The sequence below is a fragment of the Rhinopithecus bieti genome, unplaced genomic scaffold, assembly GCF_001698545.2.
Source record: "Rhinopithecus bieti isolate Rb0 unplaced genomic scaffold, ASM169854v2 scaffold_37914, whole genome shotgun sequence".
In the NCBI taxonomy this organism is placed as follows: Eukaryota; Metazoa; Chordata; class Mammalia; order Primates; family Cercopithecidae; genus Rhinopithecus; species Rhinopithecus bieti.
Window position 1 is genome coordinate 385,415 of NW_016816274.1, and position 23,053 is coordinate 408,467.

The 23,053-nt window shown below is 36.0% G+C and overlaps 1 protein-coding gene across 1 annotated transcript in view; it reads right to left on the minus strand.

The window, feature by feature from the left end:
* Positions 1–23,053, minus strand: part of LOC108516960 (actin-related protein 3-like) — a 66,052-nt gene that overhangs the window by 11,578 nt on the left and 31,421 nt on the right. The window contains exons 7-9 of the mRNA XM_017854731.1: positions 15,996–16,088; positions 15,700–15,825; positions 11,858–11,955 (exon numbers count right to left, since the gene is read on the minus strand). Coding sequence (XP_017710220.1) covers positions 11,858–11,955; positions 15,700–15,825; positions 15,996–16,088 — 317 coding nt within the window. The remainder of the gene's footprint in view (positions 1–11,857; positions 11,956–15,699; positions 15,826–15,995; positions 16,089–23,053) is intronic.

Sequence of the window (23,053 nt, forward strand, 5' to 3'; positions counted from 1 at the left end):
CGGAAATTAAGATTTAGGGGAGGGGTAAAATTCAAATGAATCAGCATTTCCATAGGCTCAGAACAAAGCAGGGCTGTGTCTAAAGGGATCAGGTGTGCAAGTGGTCCTAGCATCCTGTGTCCGTGGAAACGGTAGTTAAGATAGATGTAGAATGTGTGTCCAAGAAGTCCTTATCTGAAGTTCTGCATTTCCTTTGGGAATGAAGGCTGCTTCTCTGTGTTAAAGTGAATTATGTAACAGTGGGATGTTTCATTCTTACTGAAAGATTTTTCAACAGTAAAATTTCTGATAGTCTACGATTTTAGAGAACAAAGTTTCTCAGTGAGTAAGAAGGCAATAGTCACTCGAAGGGAGTTATGACAGGTTATAGCTGCAGCAGGCCCTTGGGAAAAATATTGTCTCCTGGCTTTATCTGTGTGTGATGAAGGACAAGGCAGATTTATACTTTCTCAGTCTGAGTTAATTTTTACTTACCCACTTCCATTACAACATTAAACACACACCGTCCTGCATTTTGGTTAGTAACATTCAGGGCTGTCTCCATGGTAGGCTATAAATACAAAGTGCACTGTATTCCCACCAAGGTCTAGCACAGTGTCTCTCATATGGTACATACTTAGAAAAAACTTTTGGACTGAACCTGATTACCAAGAAGAGGCAGTATTTCAAGTTCATCAACCTAAAGAGGTTAGGTCAAGTGGCAGGTTAGAGCTCTTCTATAATTATAAGAGCTTCCCACTTGCAAAACTGAAGGCAAGCCACTCCTCCTCAGCTGGAAAAAACATTATTTTAACAGTATTTCAATAGGAATCCATTCAACAAAGTTGCTCCTACAAAGGGAACTTTTCAAAGGAAACAGTTATGCACACAGGACAGCCTGTGTAAATTCTGTTTACATAAATATACTTTCAAACCTGCACCTTTTAGATGTTGCTCTTTTTATGGATGATAACAAGCCTTTTCCGTCTTATCTTACCCTAGGCATACATTAACTGCTTAAAAAGGCATAGCCTATCGAGTTATTACTCAAATAATGTATGTTCAATCATCTCAGCTCAAATATAGCATTATTAAACAATCACACCCATTATAGACAACATAATGACACCATTTGGAGTGGAAAGCTGTTCTCAACCCCGCGGTAAAGGGCTTCTGTGTCATAGGAACACTTTCCACTTCATCTCATCATGAAATGTTAATACCCTGCAAGGAGTCGTTTGTAAATTAGTCTAGCGGGTGTAAACCAGAGAACAGACAGTACAAAAAGCTGTTGTTCAGAAGAGTGAAAGACATGAAACTAGAACTTCTCTCTGTTTAATAATTCTAGGGTAAACTCACTAGGATTTAGTGAACATGAGATGAAACTTCCCATCTGATAAAGCAGTTCAGCTCTGCACCAAGATATAATCAAGTTCATCAATGTTTAATTACTTAATTAAAACTAGACTAATACATGAAAACCATTCCTAAAGAGAAGTCCTTACCAAATATTCAACCATGTCCTGTTGATCAGCCACATGTACTAGAACTGGCCCTTATCTCAGAGATGACACATAAGGTACACATTCAAAGGGAGCAGTGATGACAAGTGTCAGGAAGGCCTCTCCATGTAAGACTGCTTTGTTTTTACTCAAAGTGTGGAGCCCCCTCTTGAGGTCAGGAGCGACACCACATATGCATTACTACGGCTGCTACTTAAGAGTTAGATGTGTAAGAGACATCTTAGAGCAGGAGTCCTACTTGGCACAATGAGATGCAGAGGGAAAGCTCCCTCACTCTAAAATAACTCAAGGCTACCTAAAAGACTTTTGCACTGTCAGAACACATATTTATTCTATTTTTCAAAATACTTACAAGCTTTCATTTGTATCTAACCTCAGGCAGCTTTTATCTCAATCTGAAGTGCTATCCCCAAAATTCACAACCTGGGATGAGGATCTTCTTTATAAATGTTAGCTTTAAGCTATCAATTTTAAGTCCATTTTGCAGGTTTTGTAAGGATACTGTAAAAGAATCTGGCAGCACATGGAGAAAGAAAGCTGTTTGCTTTCTTGATAAAGTATAGCTTCAGCTGGTTTGCTTACTACTTAAGCTAAAATGGCCTGCATCCACTTTCTTAAGGAACTTTACTTCCTTCTATAGTTGCTCATTTGTAAGTTTATAGTAAGCCCAAGGAGGCCAGCTGCTTTGGAAAGGGTAATGATCTAGCCAAGGACAAAGTGACCCCGAGCACGTAATGCCTGGACCTCAGAACACCACACAATTTCAGTTAGTTCTTAACATAATTTTATAACTTTGAGCATTTTTAAGTTATTGAAATTTTCTGTGGAAAATAGCCAACTTAAATTGTTAGGATACAGAGGAGAGTATACCTTGAGTAAATATGTTTTGGGATATAAAATCAAAATCACAATCTTCTTTCATGGTAAAATTCACCTTAGGAAAAAGTATCTTGGGAGCGGCATACCAATGTCAGTTCTGTGCTAAAATAATAAAGAGCAACTGGTTAAAGCAATCCGTGCTATCACTTAGGATTCAGACTGAAACATGAAAACCACACCACTTACGCAGTTCTAGATCACATGTTGCAAATATGGAAATAGTTTCTCAACTTTCTCTTCCAGGGAAGAAACCTTCATGTATAGTACATACATTCTCAATGGACACATGTAGAGCCAGTTTATGAGTGCCTCAAATCTCCACGATGAATTAAAGCCAGTTATCATGTATGTGTAATGTCATATTAAGGGGTAAAAATGTCTTACATGTTTCAGTAGACTATGCAATTAACTTCTCATCTTTTCAACTGCAGGAACTGTACAAAGTCTAACCTTAAAAGAAATGTAGAGAACACTAGCAAGTACTGTAAAAAGAGAATCTTAAGGGCAGAAAAAAAAAAAAAAAGAATCTTAGAATGTTACTCAATCCTTTACCTCTCCTGGATTTCATTAATGCAAGAATGTACACAATCTTATTTCTGATTTTGAAATTTTCACATTACTTTGTTGTAGCCTGAATATACTTTCAAAGTTCCAGAATGCAAAACTCACGTGTTTCATTCACCACTACCCGCAGCACCTTGAAGAGTGCTTAGCATACAGAATGTTCCAAATCAATACTGCTGGTAAATAAATCCCACTGCAAATTACTGTCACAGCCTAAAGAACAGCTTTAGTTTTACTGAAGTCATGGGTATATTACTGAAAATGGCATGCTTTAAATGGGAAAACGAAACACATTATTTCCATGGTCCAGATTCAATTTGCTTTTAATAGTAAGCCTTACTGAAATATATTCACTTATAGATAAGGGCAGAAAAGAGAGACATCTAGTGGGTGGACGGAAGGAGTAAGCTCAGAAGCCACATCTGCCACTCCTTCCATCTCTTGGCTGAATGTCTGAAAAAGCCATTTGCCAACTTTGTGACACAGGTCAAAGGGATGTTGCTACTTCAATTTCAGAAAGAATACTAGAATACTAATGACTGAATGAAAAATCTTCCACTTGGGGTTTAAGTCATTTCTCCTTGAGGGGAAAATACATAAAAGCATTTCATTCACTGTTCTAGTACCCTGAGGAATACTGCCCACAGAGTTGCAACCTTCCACTTTATAAAGGTGAAGATAGATAAATAGAAAAAGATAGTACTGCCCAAACCAAATAATGCTATTTCTTTTGAGATATACCAGTGGCAGGGGACTCCAGAGACATTTAACTCAGATGTTATCTAAAGGCGATCACTAGCAGATCTTTGAGCTTGAGGTCATTAAAACCTTATATACACATATAAGGGCTGATCCATTTTTTCAGTGGACCATCTTAAAAGGAAGATAACTTTATTCACCAAATGTTTAAGCATCTGCCACATGCCAAGCATTGTATTTTATAACATCATCACAAACTTCCCTTTTACTTGTAGCCTACAAATGTTTTACCAGTCTTTATAAGTCAAGTGAGGTACTATTTCATAAAAGATCCAGTTATGTCACTGGCAAGTTGAACTTTCAGTATTAGTGAGATCAGAAACGAGGGACACAAATTTAGCACGAATGTGGAGATACATATCCAAAATGCGAAAGACCTCAAGTATGCTCCGTGGCGAAGCTAGATTAGGCAGTGTGAAATCCCCATGGTTTTTCTGTATATGGAATGTCATTTTTCTTTTAAGAGCTCATTGCCTATTCATAAAGTCCAATCCAATCTCAAATAGACTGCTGAGTTTTAGGCTCCTGCATTAGTTCAGCACATTAGCCTGGTAACTGTAGTATCAAACATGACTTGGGTCATCTGATACCTCCCTCTAGTAGTCTAGCACAGCAATGTTGCTATCAGCTTTCCCAATAGAATTAGTCAGAGAAGCTAAGAAATGTTGCCAAATTAATTTTGAAAAAACATTTAATAAACCATATGTTATTCAGTAAAATATCAAAAGAATTATAACCAATAAGTTCTATTCTGCCACTACTTGTGTGGTCTTTGCAGTCACTTTTTCCACAATGCTATTTATGTCAATCATGTGTGTGATTTCACCCTGAACTGCATCAACTTTTTCAGCCAGTTTGTATTCGAGGGTGTGTTTGAAGGTGGCAGATATCCTTCAATCTTCCCTCCCACTCTTCTCCTAACTTAACTTCTCCTAATCACAATATTCTAATCCCTTCCCCAACTGCTGTAACTCAAGTTGCTTCTGCCATATCTAAAACATTGTCCCCACCTACTCTCCATCTACTACCACATTCATCTTTCAAGGTCTGGGGTAAGAAAAATCAGTCTACTGCAGTAGAAACTACCCCACTAGTGCTTTAGTCATCTCATGAATATATACATTATTCCAACTAATCATTATGGCATTAAAAACAAGTCTCAGATTTTCTTGTTGCTCACGAATTTATTTGGGAAAGATCCCATGTACCCCAATAAGAAAAGACGTATGGTTCCAATTCCGGTATCAATTTTCTAAAATAATTCCAAATAAGATTAACAATCTACTGCAACCTTGAATCTTATTCATCAAAAATGGAGGAAGTTTAGAATTAAGCCATCTCTAATCAAGTGGTTTAACATGGGCTCTGGACAATAAAAGAGAGTCAAAATTCATCAATAAAAGCCAGAGGTAGAAATTAGTCATGTTTCTGCTGCTCATGTTGAATGTTAGAAGACATTTCAGGACATTTCAATTATCCTTGTACAACGATCTGATTTAGAGCCCATGATCATTTACACTACAGAGATTTCGAAATGACTGAAGACTTAGATAATTATTTAAGACCTACTTCAGAAAAGTTATGATCACTTAGTAATCCCCCACTATTTTACACAGAATTTCACTTTTAAGGTGGAAACCAGTGAACAGAAAAAGTCGTAACTCGGTCATATTTGACAAATATGGGTATTCTGAAGGAACAAAATTTGTATACTCATGTAATTCAGTTTTAATTTTAACATGAAAAATACTTTTTATTCATTCATTCATCAAACACATCTACTGAGACAACTACTATATGCCAAGCAATACGTAAGGCACTGAAAATATGAAATGAATAAAGAAGATGCTACTGTAGAACTACTTTCTTCATCTGTTGTTGGATATAACATTTAGGTAAAAATTTTAGGAGCAAAGTACTAATTTTAAACCATAGATCCACTTTTACAAGCCCTACTTTCACCTTACACAGCTGGATTTCTCCCTCTAAACAACTATCACTACCATTTTTAGAAAGAGAAATTTCACACTTACTGTCTCTCAGATCTTATCTAGGCAAAATATTTGTCCCTCCTCTAAGAGTGCCTTTACTATTAGACTAGCCTCTAAGCGAAAGACAGAATATTAATTCATCTTTATGCACCGTACTTGAACCACAGTAGACAGTCAATAAATGTTCTGGGATTGAAGGCCCAAAACCTGATGCAATATATAGGTAATATAAGTGAATGCTGGTGCTTGAATAAAAGGGAAACTTTGTTTTAATTCAGCATCTTAGATTTAATGTAATTATAAAAGTCACCAAAATTGACAGAACACTAGAAAACAATTGCTAAATCAAAATAGAATATCATATACTTTTAATTTTCATCTTTTCTTTCATGTTTCTCAGTTGCCTTCTTTCCTAGATCATGTATTTCTATCGTTTGTTTCTTTTTTAATGTTCCTGTGACCACTGGAACACTAGTAATAAATCCTTAACTCAAATAGGTTATATTTAATTTCAGCACCCAAGCTCCAAATGCATCAGCTAAAGTGGGTTATAGCACGGAGAATACCTCAGATGATCACGTATTTTAATTTATTTTTGTTAAAAGTCTACCAAGACCAAGGTAAATTATAATAAAAGTTCTCATATAATAGAAAACAAATTATGTGGAAAAGGATAAACATTTATACAGTATTGAAGCATTATCAACAATGAGTAGCAGAAATTCTTTTTCACTGAAGTCCAAAAGCCATGCCAGCCCTCCAGCAGATCCAAAGATTCTTGCTAAAGGTCAATTCAGGATATAGACCTAATATAGGAAAACCAAGTATTTACTGTCAAGATTTGCTATGAAAGTCCCACATAACTTGTAACAACTCTGTCTTTGGCCAACTATATATACAAGGTGCTGTTACAACGAAATGTATTTTAAGGCACAGGATTCCAAACTGAGTAGAACATTTTGCTCCCAGAGTTTGCATAGACTTTGGATTATTTATACCAGCTAACAGAATTAGTACCAATTAACCTGAGTTGGAAATCTGGGTGCTAACAGAGAGACTTCAGAGGGCTGTCCAAGGTACTCAGGCCTAGTGACTATGAACTATGAAAGTTCAGAAAGAATGGGTCACAGGAATCAAGGTTGAGCTGGTAAGAGAAGGGGGGAAAGACTGGACTTCACTACTGACAGACTAGCCCTGAATGAAGGGAACAAAAACATTCTTTATGGTGCAAATAAGTTTTTTACAACACAAATAATCTCCTCAATAATTTTATAAACATTCTAGTATCTGAAAGAAGTTTCTATAAATATATTCTCCAGTACTTTTCTGTAGAAATTAAGAATAAAGATCATAATTGGCCTATTATCCCTGTATTTCATATTATTTCTAAATATATTCCTAGAAATACCTGCAAGAATAGTTATTTTGATCTTTAAGTAGCTGTGAATATAAAGCAAAAAGTTGTATTGGGAGTCTGAATAACCACTTTATCTCTTACAGAAAAGAAGATAGGTAAGAAGAGGGTGAGTACTTATAGTAGGTGCCATGAATTAATGTCTAAGGGTTAAGACATGAAAATTGCTCACTTTTTGAAAAGCAGGCATCAAGTTAAGATAATGACCATTGATTTTATTTGTCCATTACTATTTCCCACTTGATCAAAGCACTGCCTATTAAAAAGGATAAATCAGATAACACCTTTACTACTACAAATGAATTAATGGAAAAGGCTAGGTTTTGCAGTCTGAATCTACTACACTGCTAATATTGCTATTATTAAGCTACATTATATTCTAACAACTCAAAGAAATTGCAGGATAATCCAGCATAATGCCTTTACCTTATACATAAATTGAATTAAGGTCCAGAGAGTTCAAATAAATTTGTCCAAAATAATAAAAATATATTTTCCAAGTTTTAACAAAAAACAAATTTCGAGGAGCTGTATCATCAATTATCAGAAACAGAATTAAAAATTCAATCACTAGCTTCAGTTGGTGCTTTTCCAATGTACCGTGCTCATGTTGCTTGATACCTAATCAGTGTTACGGACATTTTAGTTCACCTTGGTCAACCTCTACATATTTCCAACTGAAGTTGCTTTAAGTTGAAAAAACGATTTACAATCACAGGGGAGAGATATAAAGAAACAAGAATGCTGTTACCATCCTATTAGGGTTCACTCCTCCAAAAGTAGAGCAAAAGGGATATCAGGAAATACACAAGAAAGGCTGGAGTTTTGTCTCCCCAAATAAGTGTAAGCTTAAAGAAAGTTTTTGACCTTCATGTTTTTGTAGCAAACAGTTAAGAACATCTCTGTATAAATATGCCTGAGATTGTCATCAAACAGCTTTATAAATATGTCTTTCTAGCTTATTCACTTACTACCCAACCATCGCCGGTGGAAAAGACATTTATGACAATGCTAACAATATTTTATTGGGCCAGCAGCAAGACATCTTTACTGCTTATCAATATAGTTCTTTATCAAAAGATCTTTAATAAAGCAAAGTGCAGAACAGTATATACAGTAAGTTCCTATTTGTGTAAAATAAGAAAGCTACATTTATTTCTATCTACACAGAAAATTACAATACAAGGACATCTAAGACATTCCAAGTAGTCTGTGTAATGATGTAAAAATGAGACAGGCTGGGGAAAAAAACTTACTTTTGCTAATCTACTCTTTGGTACTGTTTGAATAGTATTTTATAATGTTTGTGGAATACTTTTCCAGTTAAAAAAAAAAGGAGACCTTTGATATTGACGATGATACTACTATAGGATATATAGTTTGTCTTTTACAATTCCATACTCAAAGAAGGAAGATTCACAAAAATGATTATAAGATTTTAAATATTCAGATCTACTCTAAACAAAAACTGAAGTTTACTCCCTAATTATACCTTCATAGTAAAAACAAAAAACTAAACACTTTATATTATTTCATTTTTTGAAAATAGAAAGTATTCTAATCCTAAACGTGTTATTTTCATGAATAATGGAGTTCAAGTGTTCACTACAATGCTAGTAAAAAGCCTACTGAAACATTTCCCCATTTTATCTTCTATAAATAACTGGTAAAATTTTAAGGTACAAGAAAGTTTTCCTACCAATACACATTACAGAGGATTTCAATAACTCCCAAATCTCAACAGAAACAGATATCATATCACATACATAAAAAACAAAGTAGAATTACATTACTTTAAAAAAAAACAATTAGAAAAGGTAAGTCAGTTTTAATTATTTCATCACTTTTTCTTCATCAAATCCAGAATATTTAAAATGCAAAGAAAATTAACTTTCAATGGTATCTTCAGGGACTGGCACTAAAAAAAAATTTTCGACTGCAAAGAGTTATACAAATGAAAATATCAAATGGAGATCCAGTTATCAAAATGAAAGCACTCCAACATAATTAAAAGTTCACAAGTATTTGTATTGGAGCACATTAAAAAGTCAGCTTGCTAACCAACTGTTGTGATTTTAAAGAACTATTGCCAGAGTTTGAAGAAAATAGATTTATTAGTTAATTATAAAGAGATTAAAGGAGCCTGAAACAAAGTATTAAAAAGAAATTTGGTCTTTATTAGAATGTTGTTTAGGCTTTAAATACGCCATTTTGATAAATATTGTTTGTTGTTGTTGTTGTTTTATAAGAAACAACACTACGAACTGCCAATACTGGGTCCAACACTCTTGTCTTTACTCTTCTTTAAAGCAAGAAACAGAATGCGAGTAATCAGAAAGCACTAGCAGGCATCAGTTAATCCAAGATACTACTCTTAGTCCAAAAGCACTGCAAAGAAAACTTTTCGGGGGAAGGGGTGGAGAGGATGGAAGCACCCATAATAACTGGAATCCCATGAGTGTGTATGCCAAGTTCATGAGGCTATTTTTTGAAATTTATCCTTTACTTGTCATGGGTTTTTTCCCTCAAATACAATTTTTCTTTGACTTTTTTTCCTCAAAGTATAAAAAGTATGAAATATAAACAAGCTCTTGCACTGCCACACTTAGAAGTTGTACAATTCAAGCATTAATAGAGCTATCTAACACACTGATAAATCCCATCAAATCTTGGATAATTCATTAATATACAAAATATCCAGGGCAGCAGAAAAGAAACTAAAACCCACCTTCTTTTTGTTACACAATAAGATTCAAATATTCAATCAAAGAAAACACAATCACTTTCGCTCGTCTTCTACATCTGCATGTTGATACACTGTATTAAAATATTCATGTATAGATCATGTTTGGTGTTACTATTTCCAAGTCAGGTTAAAACCTCAAAACCAGCCATCCAACAAAACAGGTAATCAGGAAGATTATCTCTTCCCCACTCCCTAACCCAATAAAACTAATGAAGTCAATTTTACGACATGACCCAAAACACTGGATTGTGACGACAGATGCTAGGTCCAATTTCTTCATAGTTCCCTTTTTGGTGTGGCATACTTGGTAGAATTCCAGGCTGAAAACAAAAAATGTATATTTTTATAAAAGGTCAAAAAATCTACCAATCTTCAAAGTATACTGAAATAAATTTTAGAGTGATGCTTAAAATAGATGTTAAGTCTAAAATTTTATTATTAGTCCATTCATGGCATGAAAGCTTAGAAATTCTAGCAGCCATGACTTAAACACCAACTATAATCTTTATCGGAACTCCAAAAGAGCATTAACTCCTGTCCCCCTATCCTTGTCTCACACACCTGCCTGCGAGGATTCTGAAATTTTGAAGAAAAAATGGAAGGTTCTCAAATGTCTAGTCTCTCTGTTGAGAATTTCCCACGCTTTCAACTGCACCAATAATGTAAAGAAGCAGCAATTCGCCTAACTACAGACTAAACTACTCCTAGTCAAGTATGACCATTTTCCGTCTAGTTCTAAGAAATGTCTAGAATCATTTGCCTTCCCCTCACTCGAGGTCCCTGGAAAAGATAGACCTGTTCCATGCTGTGTTACCTCATTTCTTCAAGGCAAAGTCACAAACTCAACTAGTTATAATGCCCAACTGAAGAGACTAAAATTGCGGAAGAAAATAACTTCACCTCCCTACTTTGAAATGGGTTTTAAATCCAAAATTGTACAGTTATTCAATAATTCCAGATAAAGCTTCTTCATTTTATATTCATGCACTACCAGAACAAAACACCAGTACTTCCTAGGTTAACCGGTATTAGAACACTAAACACCTTTTAAGGGGGCTTTAAAGAACATTTTAATTTGGGGACAGGATTTAGAAACAGATTCCCTTTACTCAGTGGAGAACATCACACTTTCTATGCAATGAAACTTAACTTTTTACCTTAATGTTTTTTAAATACTTTAAACAGAACAAACAGGACCTTCTGATGATAAATTACCATTTTATAGAACGTTTCCCTACAGATAAACTTTAAAAACAGAGTATAAAATGGTCACTCTAAAACAATGGTAGCAAAGCTAAAAAAAAAAAAAAAAAAATTAAATTAAAATGATCTTCCAATTAAATTTAAATTACTTCCAATTTTAAAATACTACAAATACATAATAGACAAAGTTTCTTATTATTTTAGATAAAATTTAAAGGAATTTGCTTTGTTCTTCACTAAGTACAGATAGACTCTTCTATCTTAAAAAAAAAAAAATGTATAAATTTAAACATAAGCTTCAGCCGGGGCAGTAGCTCACACCTATAAACTCAGCGCTCTTTCGGAGGTTGAGGTGCAAGGATCACTTGAGCCCAGGAGTTTGAGACCAGCCTGGGCAACATAGTAAGACCTCATCTCAATAAAAAAATAATAATAAAGGCCGGGAGCAGTGGCTCACGCCTGTAATCCCAATGATTTGGGAGGCCAAGGTGGGTGGATCACCCAAGGTCAGGAGTTCGAGAGTAACCTAGCCAACATGGTGAAACCCAGTCTCTACTAAAAATGCAAAATTAGCCAGGTGTGGTGGCACACGCCTGTAGTCCCAGCTACTTGGGAGGCTGAGACAGGAGAATCACTTGAACCCAGGAGGCGGAGGTTGCAGTGGGCCAAGATCATGCCATTGCACTCCAGCCTGGGTGACGAGAGCGAAACTCCATCTCAAAAATAAATAAATAGATAAATAAATAAATAAATAAATAAAATAAGAAAACAGTAATGATAAAATAAAATAAAAGTAAGCTTCATCACACTCACCGTGGAAGCCAGCATTGATCCTCCAAACCAAACTGCGTATCGCTGCATGTGGTGTGTAATGACTTGTACATCAATAGGTTTTGGCTAAGAAAGACATAGTAAGATCATCTTCATAGTAAATACAAATAACAATTTCTGTGTCATTTAACCTTAAATGTACATATACAAAAATAATATTTGTACTAATTCAAGTGGTATCTTACAAACCAGAAACAACTGAGACTGCCTGTCTGAGAGGGAAGGAATTGGGAACACTGTGGAAGAGATTGGGAGGGAACAGAGCAGAACAAATGGAAGGAAAACATCAATGAGCACACGTTTTATACAGTTCTGACTTGAAGAACCTAAATGTTAGTGTTTTACATATTTAAAAATAACACCTTAAAAGAAGGGGGGGGGCAAAACAAAGTACAGCAACAGCAAATTAAACTAATTGTACTTTTTTCAAACATAAGCATACTAAGGTGAGGAAAGGGACTAACCCAAGCAACTTGTGAACACAGTATTTTGCATCTTATAAGCCTTCAGGCTAAAGATAAAATATAAGCAAATACTGAACTCTAGTTTTGGGTCTATTTTTCACAGTGGTATGGATTAACAATTCTGAAACTATTATATACATATTCAGGGATTAAGCAAAAACATAAATATATTATATAGATAACAGGAGCCAGGCTTCTCACTGTCACAGAAGGGCATTACAATACGGAAGGGCAGAAAATTAGAGTGAACCCTCTACAACTGGAGACATCCGTAACAATTCATGGTTTTTAATTTATGTAGAGAATTAGATATAGATGTAGAGACACACACACACACCCCTAACTCTGATCACTGAGAAGTCCTAGACTCCATGATACCCCAGCAGCAATGAGCACAAAGCTTGGTTTCTTAGCAATGTTCTCCACTAAAAGGAACAAGACAAAGATGTCTTGAAGAAAGAAAAGGGGGGAAAAAGGCTGATTCCAGGGCCAGAAAGAGAAAGTACAACATCAGCCTGAAACACCTTGCTGTGCCAGGAAGTACAGAAGTAGGCAAAAAAAGATGTGGCTGCATCCAAAAAAAAAAAAAAAAAAAAATCTAAGAGCCATTTGAGTAACTCCCACTGGTCAAATCTGGGGAAAAAAAATAATAAATGTGGCATTAAAATTAATGATGAGTGGTATTATTGGTATTATGATATCACAGTGATATTAAAGATACAGACCACAAAATGAGAAATCAGGAGTTCATATAGATATTACTAAAAGAATAAATGAATGTGGGAGAAGGGAAAACTCTTCCTTATAGTAAAACAAGACTTAAAAACATACAAGGAATGACGGAATTTGCAAAACGCCATTTAGCGACTACCACAGCAAAAACTGTTTTAGGAAAGAATCACAATGGATGCTAAAAACTAGTGACTGAAACTTTAATGAGCAACAGTATAGTCTGAAGGTGTCTCCTCATAAGATTCTTATTAAATATAAAGGAAAACAAAATAACTTTATAGTGAAGAAACCTGGCGGACACAACTTCAACCAAATGCTCAAAATCCACACACAGGACAAATTCTATCATGTGTCTACTGATACAATGCACTAAAAATTATACAACATCAATTCTGTGGCATCACTGCCAAAAGTACATAATCTGAACCTAGTCAAGCAGAAATATTAAACCCAAGCTGAAGGATATGCTACAAAATAAATGACTGTACTCTTCAAAAATGTTACATTCATTCAAGAAAGACAAAAAACATTGAGTATGTAACAGACTGAAGTAACACAGTAAGTAAATGAAACATGCAATCCTTGACTGGATCCTGGATAAGGGGGGAAAAAAGGTATTTTGTTTTCCTTCTGTTATAAGGGACATTAGTGAAACAACTGGTAAAATTAGAATCAGTTCTGTAACTAGATAACACTGGATCAAGGTTATGTTCATGATTTTGACAACTGTAATATGTTCTTGATTTTAGAAATATACTAAAATGATCGGGGATAATGAACCATCATATCTACAATTCAGTGTGTGTGTACACACACATATTTATAGTAACAGAATGATATGGCTTTTTTCAAAGCTGTTTGGTTGCCATTAAAAATTACAGACTGAAGGAGAATGAAGCCAGAAATAGATAGATATATGAACACATGCTATTAAGACCTATAAAAGTTACTAGCAAGAAAAATTAAGGTGAGAAGGCAGTCCTTCAGAACAAAAGGTTTTTCGTATACATGATGAACATCCCAAGTCTGAAAATCCAAAATGCTCCAAGATCCAAAAACTTTTTGAGCACCAACATGATGCTCAAAGGAAATGCTCACGATTTCAGATTTTTGGATTAAGGATGCTGAACCAGTATATAATGCAAATACTCCAAAATCCAGAAAAACTCAAAACCTGAAACACTTCTGGTACGAAGCAATTCAAAAAAGGGATACCCAACCTGTTTCTTTCGATATGTCGATACAGTACTGACCACTGGGTAAATTTATTTCTTATTTACAAGTGTAAAAGAGCTTAAAATGTTAAACAATCTTACTTTATTAAAATACTGTACTCAAAACATACAGCATTGTTTTTTACTTATATATCTGTAATGAGTTATTAAAAGCTAAACGGCTACTTAATACATCCATAACCACACCATTAGGACAATCAATGTCAATCTCTTAAGTATTCTAACAAAAAAAAACCGGAATATGCACTACGTTCATTCACATAATCAATGTGATTAGTAGGATTCTCAGTACAGAGAATTTAAAACTATACTCGCAAAACCTAATGACTTCTTTTTTAGGTAGGAGGTAGGGTAGATAGGTATGTGGATACGGAGAATAGATGGATGGACAGATGAATGGATGAATGGGTGGGTGGGCTGGTGGTTTGGTTGGTTGGGAAGGGGATGCAAAAGCAAAGGCAACATTTTAAAAGTTTATTGAGTAGACTTCCTTAAGGATGAAGTCATGACATTATAGAGACAGAGTTCAATATTTTGCCTTCTACCCAAAACATACACTTTTTACTGCATTCCTATGGCTAGGTTTACTTAAGATAATCAAAATATAGGTGCTGAAAAGAGTCAGCCATCATGCAACTTCTCAACAATCAGCAAACCCTAGAATGTTGTGCTTTACTTTTAAGTAATTCTGAATGATTGTGGAAGTCTCAGATAAAGTGCTCATTCTTGGTAATTTTCCAAGCAGAAGGTATTTTATTTAGCAACTTATCCTCTAAATCAATGTTCTGCTTCAATATTTAACAAGGATGAAAAAAAATGAAAAATCTATCTCTAAATATAGAAAGCAGACATCTGAGAATTTTAAATTAATTTTGATTTTTTTACCTCAAGCCTAAAGGTCCAGGACATGTAATATAAAAGTTACTTTGTTAAACCACCAATTTGATTGCACACTTTGAGGTTGTTATGTGGTAGCTAAAGTCAGTTTTTGAGAGCAGGCTTGACTACTCAACAATGGTGTCAATCTCAACTCAGCTTTGTTGTCCTTCTATAGTATATAAAATTTTGTGGATCCAAAATTAATTTTATTGTTGGTGTATGCAAAGAAATCTACTATATTAATTATCTATGAGAGAGGTATAGAAAAAAAAAGTCTTTCCACAGGTATTACTAAGAATTATTTTCCAGAAATAAAGACAATATCCTAAAAGAATCAAATGATCCAGAATATCATAGACATAAATCTATAACATTAACCTGACAGAATACCTGACAGGTTCCTCTTATTTTCCTAAATCAGAGGGAATGTTGGCAAATATTTCTCATCCCAATCAAGGAAGGCACCCTCAACTTTCTCACCAATAATCAAAAAAACCAACCTTCAATCTACCGCCACTCAATTCCTCACTTAATTTCAGCCGGGCATCTACAGTTCTTTTCAAATCTCTTTGCAAGCGACGTCCAAAGTCCCTGAACATGGTTGAACCTCCAGAGAGGACAATATTCTAGTGGAGAGAAAATAAATATAAATATTTAAAAAGAAAAGTTTAAAGGTACATGGTACTGAAATGCTATTATATCCTTTTTATGAGAGGTGTTTAATATCAAAAAATGGACAGACTACATAAAAGTTTCTTTAAAGTTAGACCTTGAATAACAATTTTGCTATAAATACCTTGTAGAGAGGACGCCTGACATCAATAGGACAATTCTGAATTACTTCATCTACAACTTCTGAGATAGGCTGTGTAAAGTCTGGATTAGCAAACTGAAAAATAAGTTGGATATATAGTAGAGATCATATCACTACTGACAAATATCACAATAAAAGGTTAAAGTTTTCAGTTCAAAAACAAAAGGCCTTTTAGAAACTATTAATACTGGTCTCTAACAGATTCAAATTGAAGACACTGAAATCAGAGAAAACTCAAAATTATGATGATATATACCATTTTATAAGTATCAGAATAGCAAACATGTAAAGTCATACATATACTACGAGCTGGCAAAAATCTGGGTAAATAGAAACTTTCATATAACGCTTGTGAGAGTATACACTGATGTAACCACTCTGGAGAATAATTTGGCAACAATAAAATAGTGACATGGTCTGGCTGTGTGTCCCCACCCAAATCTCATCTTTAATTGTACTCCCATAATCTCCATGTGTTGTGGGAGGGACCTGGTGGGAGATAACTGAATCATGAGGATGGTTTCCCCCATATTATTCTCGTGGAGTGAACAAGCTGCACAAGATATGACGGTTTCATCAGGGGTTTCTGCTTTTGCGTCTTCCTCATTCTCTCTTTGGCTGCTGCCATCATGTAAGACAGGACTTGCTCCTCCTTGCTTTCTGCCATGATTGTGAGGTCTCCCCAGCCACTGGAACCGTAGGTCCAATTAAACCTTTTTCTTTTATAAATTGCCCAGTCTCAGGTATGTCTTTATCAGCAGTATGAGAACAGACTAATACAAATAGCTAACAAAATTTTAAATACACATACTAGTAACTCCACTTCTTAGAACAAACCCTGAAGAAACTCCCCAAACATGTATGCTGTTACATATGCATATTTACTATAGCCTTGTTTCTAAGGGGAAAAACCTGTAAGTCCATCAACAGGGGATGAAATACATAAATGTAGTCTAACCTCATTATTCATGATTCGGTATTTGTGAATTTACCTGCTCGCTAAAACATATTTATAACCCCCAAAATCAAAATATGGTTATTCATGGACATGCACATGTGCAGAGCAACAAAAATTTGAGTCCACTGATGTGCACATTCCCAGTTGAGGTTGAACAAGATGATACTCTGCTTTCTAGTTTCAGCTCTCAAACTATAAACAAGTGTCCTTTTCACAGTTCTATTTAGTGACATAGTTTTCATATTTTTGTTAGTGATTTCATTATTTAAAACGGCCCCCAAGCACACTGCTGAAGTGCTGGCTACTAAACACAGGAGGCTGTGACGTGTCTTACAGAGAAAAAGCCAAGTTAGATAGCTTTGTTCAGACATGTGTTCTAGTGCTATTGAATATAAATGAATATACTAAAATAATATACTAAACGCAGTGCCTTTAAAAAGAAACACACATGAAACAAGGGTATACATTAATGGGATAACAAAAATGTTACCAGAGGCTCAAAGAAACCTAACACTGTATTTCCCCTAGGAGCAACAGCTCAATGTTCACTAATTCAGTGCTCTCAAGAACTTTTTGGTACATCTACTTGGAATAACATCAGCTGTATATTCAAACGATGATATACCACAGTCAAAATAAACTTACTATTTCCAAACAGCTGGCACTAAAGAATGATACACTTTTTTAAAAACTTAAAAAAACAACAACAACAACTTGATGCTGGGCATGGAGGCTCACACCTATAATCCCAGTGCTTTGGGAGGTCAAGGCAGGACGATTGCTTGAGGCCCAGAGTTTGACACCAGCCTGGCAACATAGTAAGACCGTCCCTACAAAAAAATTAAAAACTAGCTAGGCACGGTGGCACACACCTGTAGTTTCAGCTACTTGAGAGGCTGAGGAAGGAGGACTGCTTGACCTATGAGTTCAAGGTTATACCAAGTTATCTCACTGCACTCCAGCCTGGGAGACAGAGAGAGACTCTGTCTCTAAATAAATAATCAAAATCTAGCTCTAATTAGTCAAAAACAAACAAGTACTGTTTATCTCCTCAGCTACTCATTTTTATAATTAGGTTACACTAATTGAGAGATAATATTCCTTTATTTATTAAACTGAGTCTGTAACTGTATTGATAATTATTAGGCATGTGTCAATTTTTTTCCAGGTTTTTTTTTTTTTTTGAAACCGAGTCTCGCTCTGTCGCCCAAGCTGGAGTGCAGTGGCACAATCTTTGCTCACTGCAACCTCTGCCTCCCGGGTTCAAGCAATTCTCCTACCTCAGCCTCCCAAGTAGCTGGGATTACAGGCGCCCGCCACCATGCCCAGCTAATTTCTGTATTTTTAGTAGAGACAGAGTTTCACCATCCATGTTGGCCAGGCTGATCTTGAACTCCTGACCTCAACTGATCCGCCTGCCTCGGCCTCCCCAAGTGCTGGGATTATAAGTGTGAGCCACCACGCCCAGCCTTTTTCCAGTTTTTAAGATTAGTTTTAAATTATTTACAGGTTGTGCATACAATGAAAAGAGATTTAATGTTATCGAAGTGACACATACTAATACAAAATCTTTTAATTTAGATCACGTAAAACATCACTAAGATTCTACTGACCTTTATTATAATAAAAGAACCTGGCAGTCAAAATCTATCTTTTTGAAGCATGCTGAGGAGTGTACATAAGGAACTCTAAGAGGAATACACACTGGGTATGAAAATGTGGCTCATATTGAGCCTTTAGAACCCAACCTACAGGCTAGGGTAAATTTTATCTGTCAAGGAAAACAGAATAGAGCTCAACTCAGCTGGCTCTATAAGTAATTTAAAGACAAGCTCATGTGCTGGCAGAAAATGACTTAGTTACTGATTAAGTGGAGTGAGCAGCAGAATCAGAATCCTAAAAATTTTATTTTCCATGAACACATCCATGATCTTCAACAACCATTTTCAGTTTCAGACTGTGAAATCTTCTAAAGAGCCTTCAGTTCTCAAAGCACTGTATTTTTATGATCCCAAAGTGACACTTTAACCTGAGAACCTATCATTTGCTCTAACTATAAAGAAAAGATTTACTTCTCCAAAATCTGTACAGAGAGTATTAACGACCCGACAAAAATGTGTTCCATAATACTCATTTTTAAAAGTGTTATCAAATTACTAACACAGAACTTGCAAATTTTTACATCGTCCTTTGTCGGCTGTGCTCTTCAGTATTTGCCTAAAACAATAACACACACACACGTTAACCTTCCCATAGTCCTTTTCCTACCTGTAAGATAGTTTATCTGCTATATCATGCTCAAGTAAAAGGAACAAATAGGATTATTCAGTACTGTGCTATATCTCTGTGCCCCCCTCTTTTGTTTTTCTTTCTTTTTTTTTTAAGATGGAGTCTCGCTCTGTCACCCAGGTTGGAGTGCAGTGGCACCCCCGGGTTTTCAAGTGATTCTCCTGCCTTAGCTTCCCGACTACCTGGGATTATAGGTGCTTGCCATCGTGTCCAACTAATTTTTGTATTTTTAGTAGAGATGGGGTTTTACCATTTTGGCCAGGCTGATCTCGATCTCCTGACCTCGTGATCCACCCACCTCGGCCTCCCAAAGTGCTGGGATTACAGGCGTGAGCTGCCGCGCCAGGCCCTGTGCCCTTTTTATAGTAGTTTTTAATCAAGAACGCACAGAAGAGGTCAGGCGCAGTAACTACAGCTACTTGGGAGGCTTATGCAGGATAATCACTTGAACCCAGGAGGGGGAGGTTGCAGTGAGCCGAGATCAAGCCACTCCACTCCAGCTGGGTAACAGAGCAAGACTCCATCTCAAACAAACAACAAAAAAAGAATGCACAGAAGAAAAATAGAGAACCTTTAAATATTAAGATACCCTAGATCCACACACAGAAATGCTAATTTATTTTAAAAAAATGAAGTCTGACTTGAGTATATATTTGAAAAAAGTATAGGAACTACTGGACAACAGAAGCCCAAGTGAGAACTGGTAAAATATAGAGTAAAGCAGCAAGCAATGACTATTTAGTACATAAATGAAGAAGAAAAAGAATTAACAAATTTAAAAGGTGATAATAAATTGTTAAGAGTATTCAATGCTTTAATACTAACAGATTCAACCTAGGGTCCCTCATACTATTTTTCAGGCCTTTTCTTTTACTGTCAGCAAAAGAGTCAGTTCTGCCTCTAACTGCTCCCTGGTCAAGTCTTAAGACTACTGATGCTGAGAACATTAGAAGAGACTGTCAAGGAAAGAATATCTTTACCCTTCTCCAAAAAATACAGGAAGTAGCAAATATACCCAAATAAACACAGCAGTCCAAATCTTTCCTATACCTGGAAACTTATTACACAAGTTTTAAAACCTTAGGATGATTTTGTTAAAAAAAACAAAAAATTTCCTTTTAAAACAAAATCCAAATGCCAAACCCACTCCTTCTAAAACAGCTATTTCTAGTATTTGTGATGAGCTTACAGAACTACAAAAATAAATTTCCTTATTCTTTCATACATTTTATCCTCAGGGCTGAAGTACTGGACAGTTCAGATGCCTACACTTTCATCTAGCTGAAACAAAAAACCAAGTGAATCCTTCAAATGACAGAGGAACTAGGACACAGAAGTATCCATCTAAAATCACACACACACACACACACACACACAAAGGGTGTGTATGACACACTTTATAAAATACAAAAATCAGGTCTATTTTGAGAAAACATAGTGAAGTAAATAAACATAGGTATCTAATTTTGTTCTCTTCCAAAACACTACTCAAAATACCAGTAAAGAGAATTTTTTTTTCTCTTTCTTTTTTTGAGACGGAGTCTCACTCTGTCACCAGGCTGGAGTTCAGTGGCACCATCTCCGCTCACTGCAATCTCCGCCTCCTGGATCCAAGCGATTCTCCTGCCTCAGCCTCCTGAGCAGCTGGGAATACAGGCACATGCCACCATGCCCGGCTAATTTTTTCTTTTTTTTTTTTTTGTATTTTTAGTAGAGACAGGGTTTCACCATGTTGGTCAGGCTGGTCTCGAACTCCTGAGCTCCTGATTCGCCCGCCTCGGCCTCCCAAACTGCTGGGATTACAGGCGTGAGCCACCGCACCCGGCCTATTTTTTAAAGGAAAAATAAAAGTATTGAGAGCAAAGCAAAACCAGCAACAAATTTGGTAAACTGGAAAGCAGATGGACAAGACGTTGCAAACCTTCAAAACACTTAATAAGTCATCAGTAAAAAACAAGAACCAAGCTATTTTATACCAAAAATTCCCTCTCCACATCCCTCAAAGAACTGGCTGAGCCGGGTAGCTTTGAATTGAGGTGGAAAGAGGCCAGGAAGAAGGACGGGTTGAAAGTCTCTCTAAGAAGCTGTTAAAGCTCTAGATCCTCTCCAAAGAAGCATCAAATGCCGCCTCCTCATCCAAAGAAAAAAGTGGTGAATCCTATTCTCTACACTGAAGAAAAGAGTTTCCAGGACTGGAATACACAGCAGAAAGTACTAAAAGGGGAGTTTTACATGAAGGTAGGCAACCTGCAAAGTCTCTTCTCACTTGGCTGCCAGCCTTTAACCAGCAGCCAGGAGTCTTCTCTGGGAAATAGCTAAAAAGACTTAAAGTAACACATATATGGCATTCCCCCAAAGAAAAGGCCACAGTCAACAAGCCCCACCCACAAAACTCAGACATCCAATCAGGTTTTTAGTGACTCCTCCCCGCCTTTTTTTTTTCCCTCAAGTGGAGTTTCCTTCTTGTTGCCCAGGCTGGAGAGCAATGGCGTGATCCAGGTTCAAGCGATTCTTCTGCCTCAGCCTCCTGAGTAGCTGGAATTACAAGCGCCCGCCACCACGCCCAACTAATTTTTTGTATTTTTAGTAGAGATGGCGTTTTGCCATATTGGCCAGGCTGGTCTCTAACTGGCCAGGCTGGTCTCTAACTCCTGACCTCAGGTGATTCACCCACCCAAAGTGCTGGGATTACAGGCCTGAGCTACTGCGCCCAGCCTAGTGTCCCCTTCTTAAATGACTAGTCTGCAAAAGTCTCTACCAGGAAAAACATAGCAATCGAAACAGAGAAAAACCAACTCGAAACAGACTAAGCAACTTGGAAGAGACTTTAGAAAGAAGAAAACTAAAAAATAAAAACAAAACAAAAAACAATCCTATGATTAATATCCTTAAAGAGCCAGAAGATAGACAACAATGAAATAGGAAAAAGATAGCATTTAAAAAAGAATATTCAAAAGTAGGGGTGGGGGAAGCTCTTGAGAATTAAAAATGTTGCCAGAAATTTTAAAACTCCAATAGAAAACTCACTAGGTAAAGTGGAAGAAATAACCTACAGATTAAAACAAAAAGACAAAAACAAACAAACAAACAAAAAACCAGAAATGCTAGGGGACAAAGGGAAGATCCTATAAGCATCTGTACAGGAAAAAAAAAAACAGGTCCTATACATATAAATCAGCTTTTATTAACTTCATGTTATAACGGAAAGTAATTAAGCAACGGCTTCAAAATGCTGAAGGAAAATTATTTCCAATCTAGAATTCTATAACCAAACTATCAACAAGCGTGAAGATAAAATGAATACACTTCAGAAACATAAGGTCTCGACATTTTCCTCTCTCGTATACCCTAAAAGGAACTCTATTGGCAGATGATCACCAAAATAAAGAACTGGACAGTAGGAGTGAAAAAGACATAGGATACAGGAAAAAGAGATCCAACAGGAGAGAGGGAAAGGGAATCCCTAGAATGATATTAAAGGAATACGGCCACTCTATACTGGGTACAGAAAAGAAGCAAGTTCAGACTGGGATGGAACAGACACTTCAGAAAATTAAACTGATGAATAAACCCTGTACATCTGAATCTCCTGAGAAGAGATTTATATAACTACTGAAGAGAATTTGGAGGTGAATGAATGGTATTATTTTAGCACTAAGCAAACAGATTATTAATAACTTCATGGAAAACAGTTACTTATAGGAAGGGAAAAGATTTCATGGTTAACTACATGGCTCAGATATGAACAAAACTTGCCGTCACAAAAACATAAGCACTGAATTTCAACCTACTT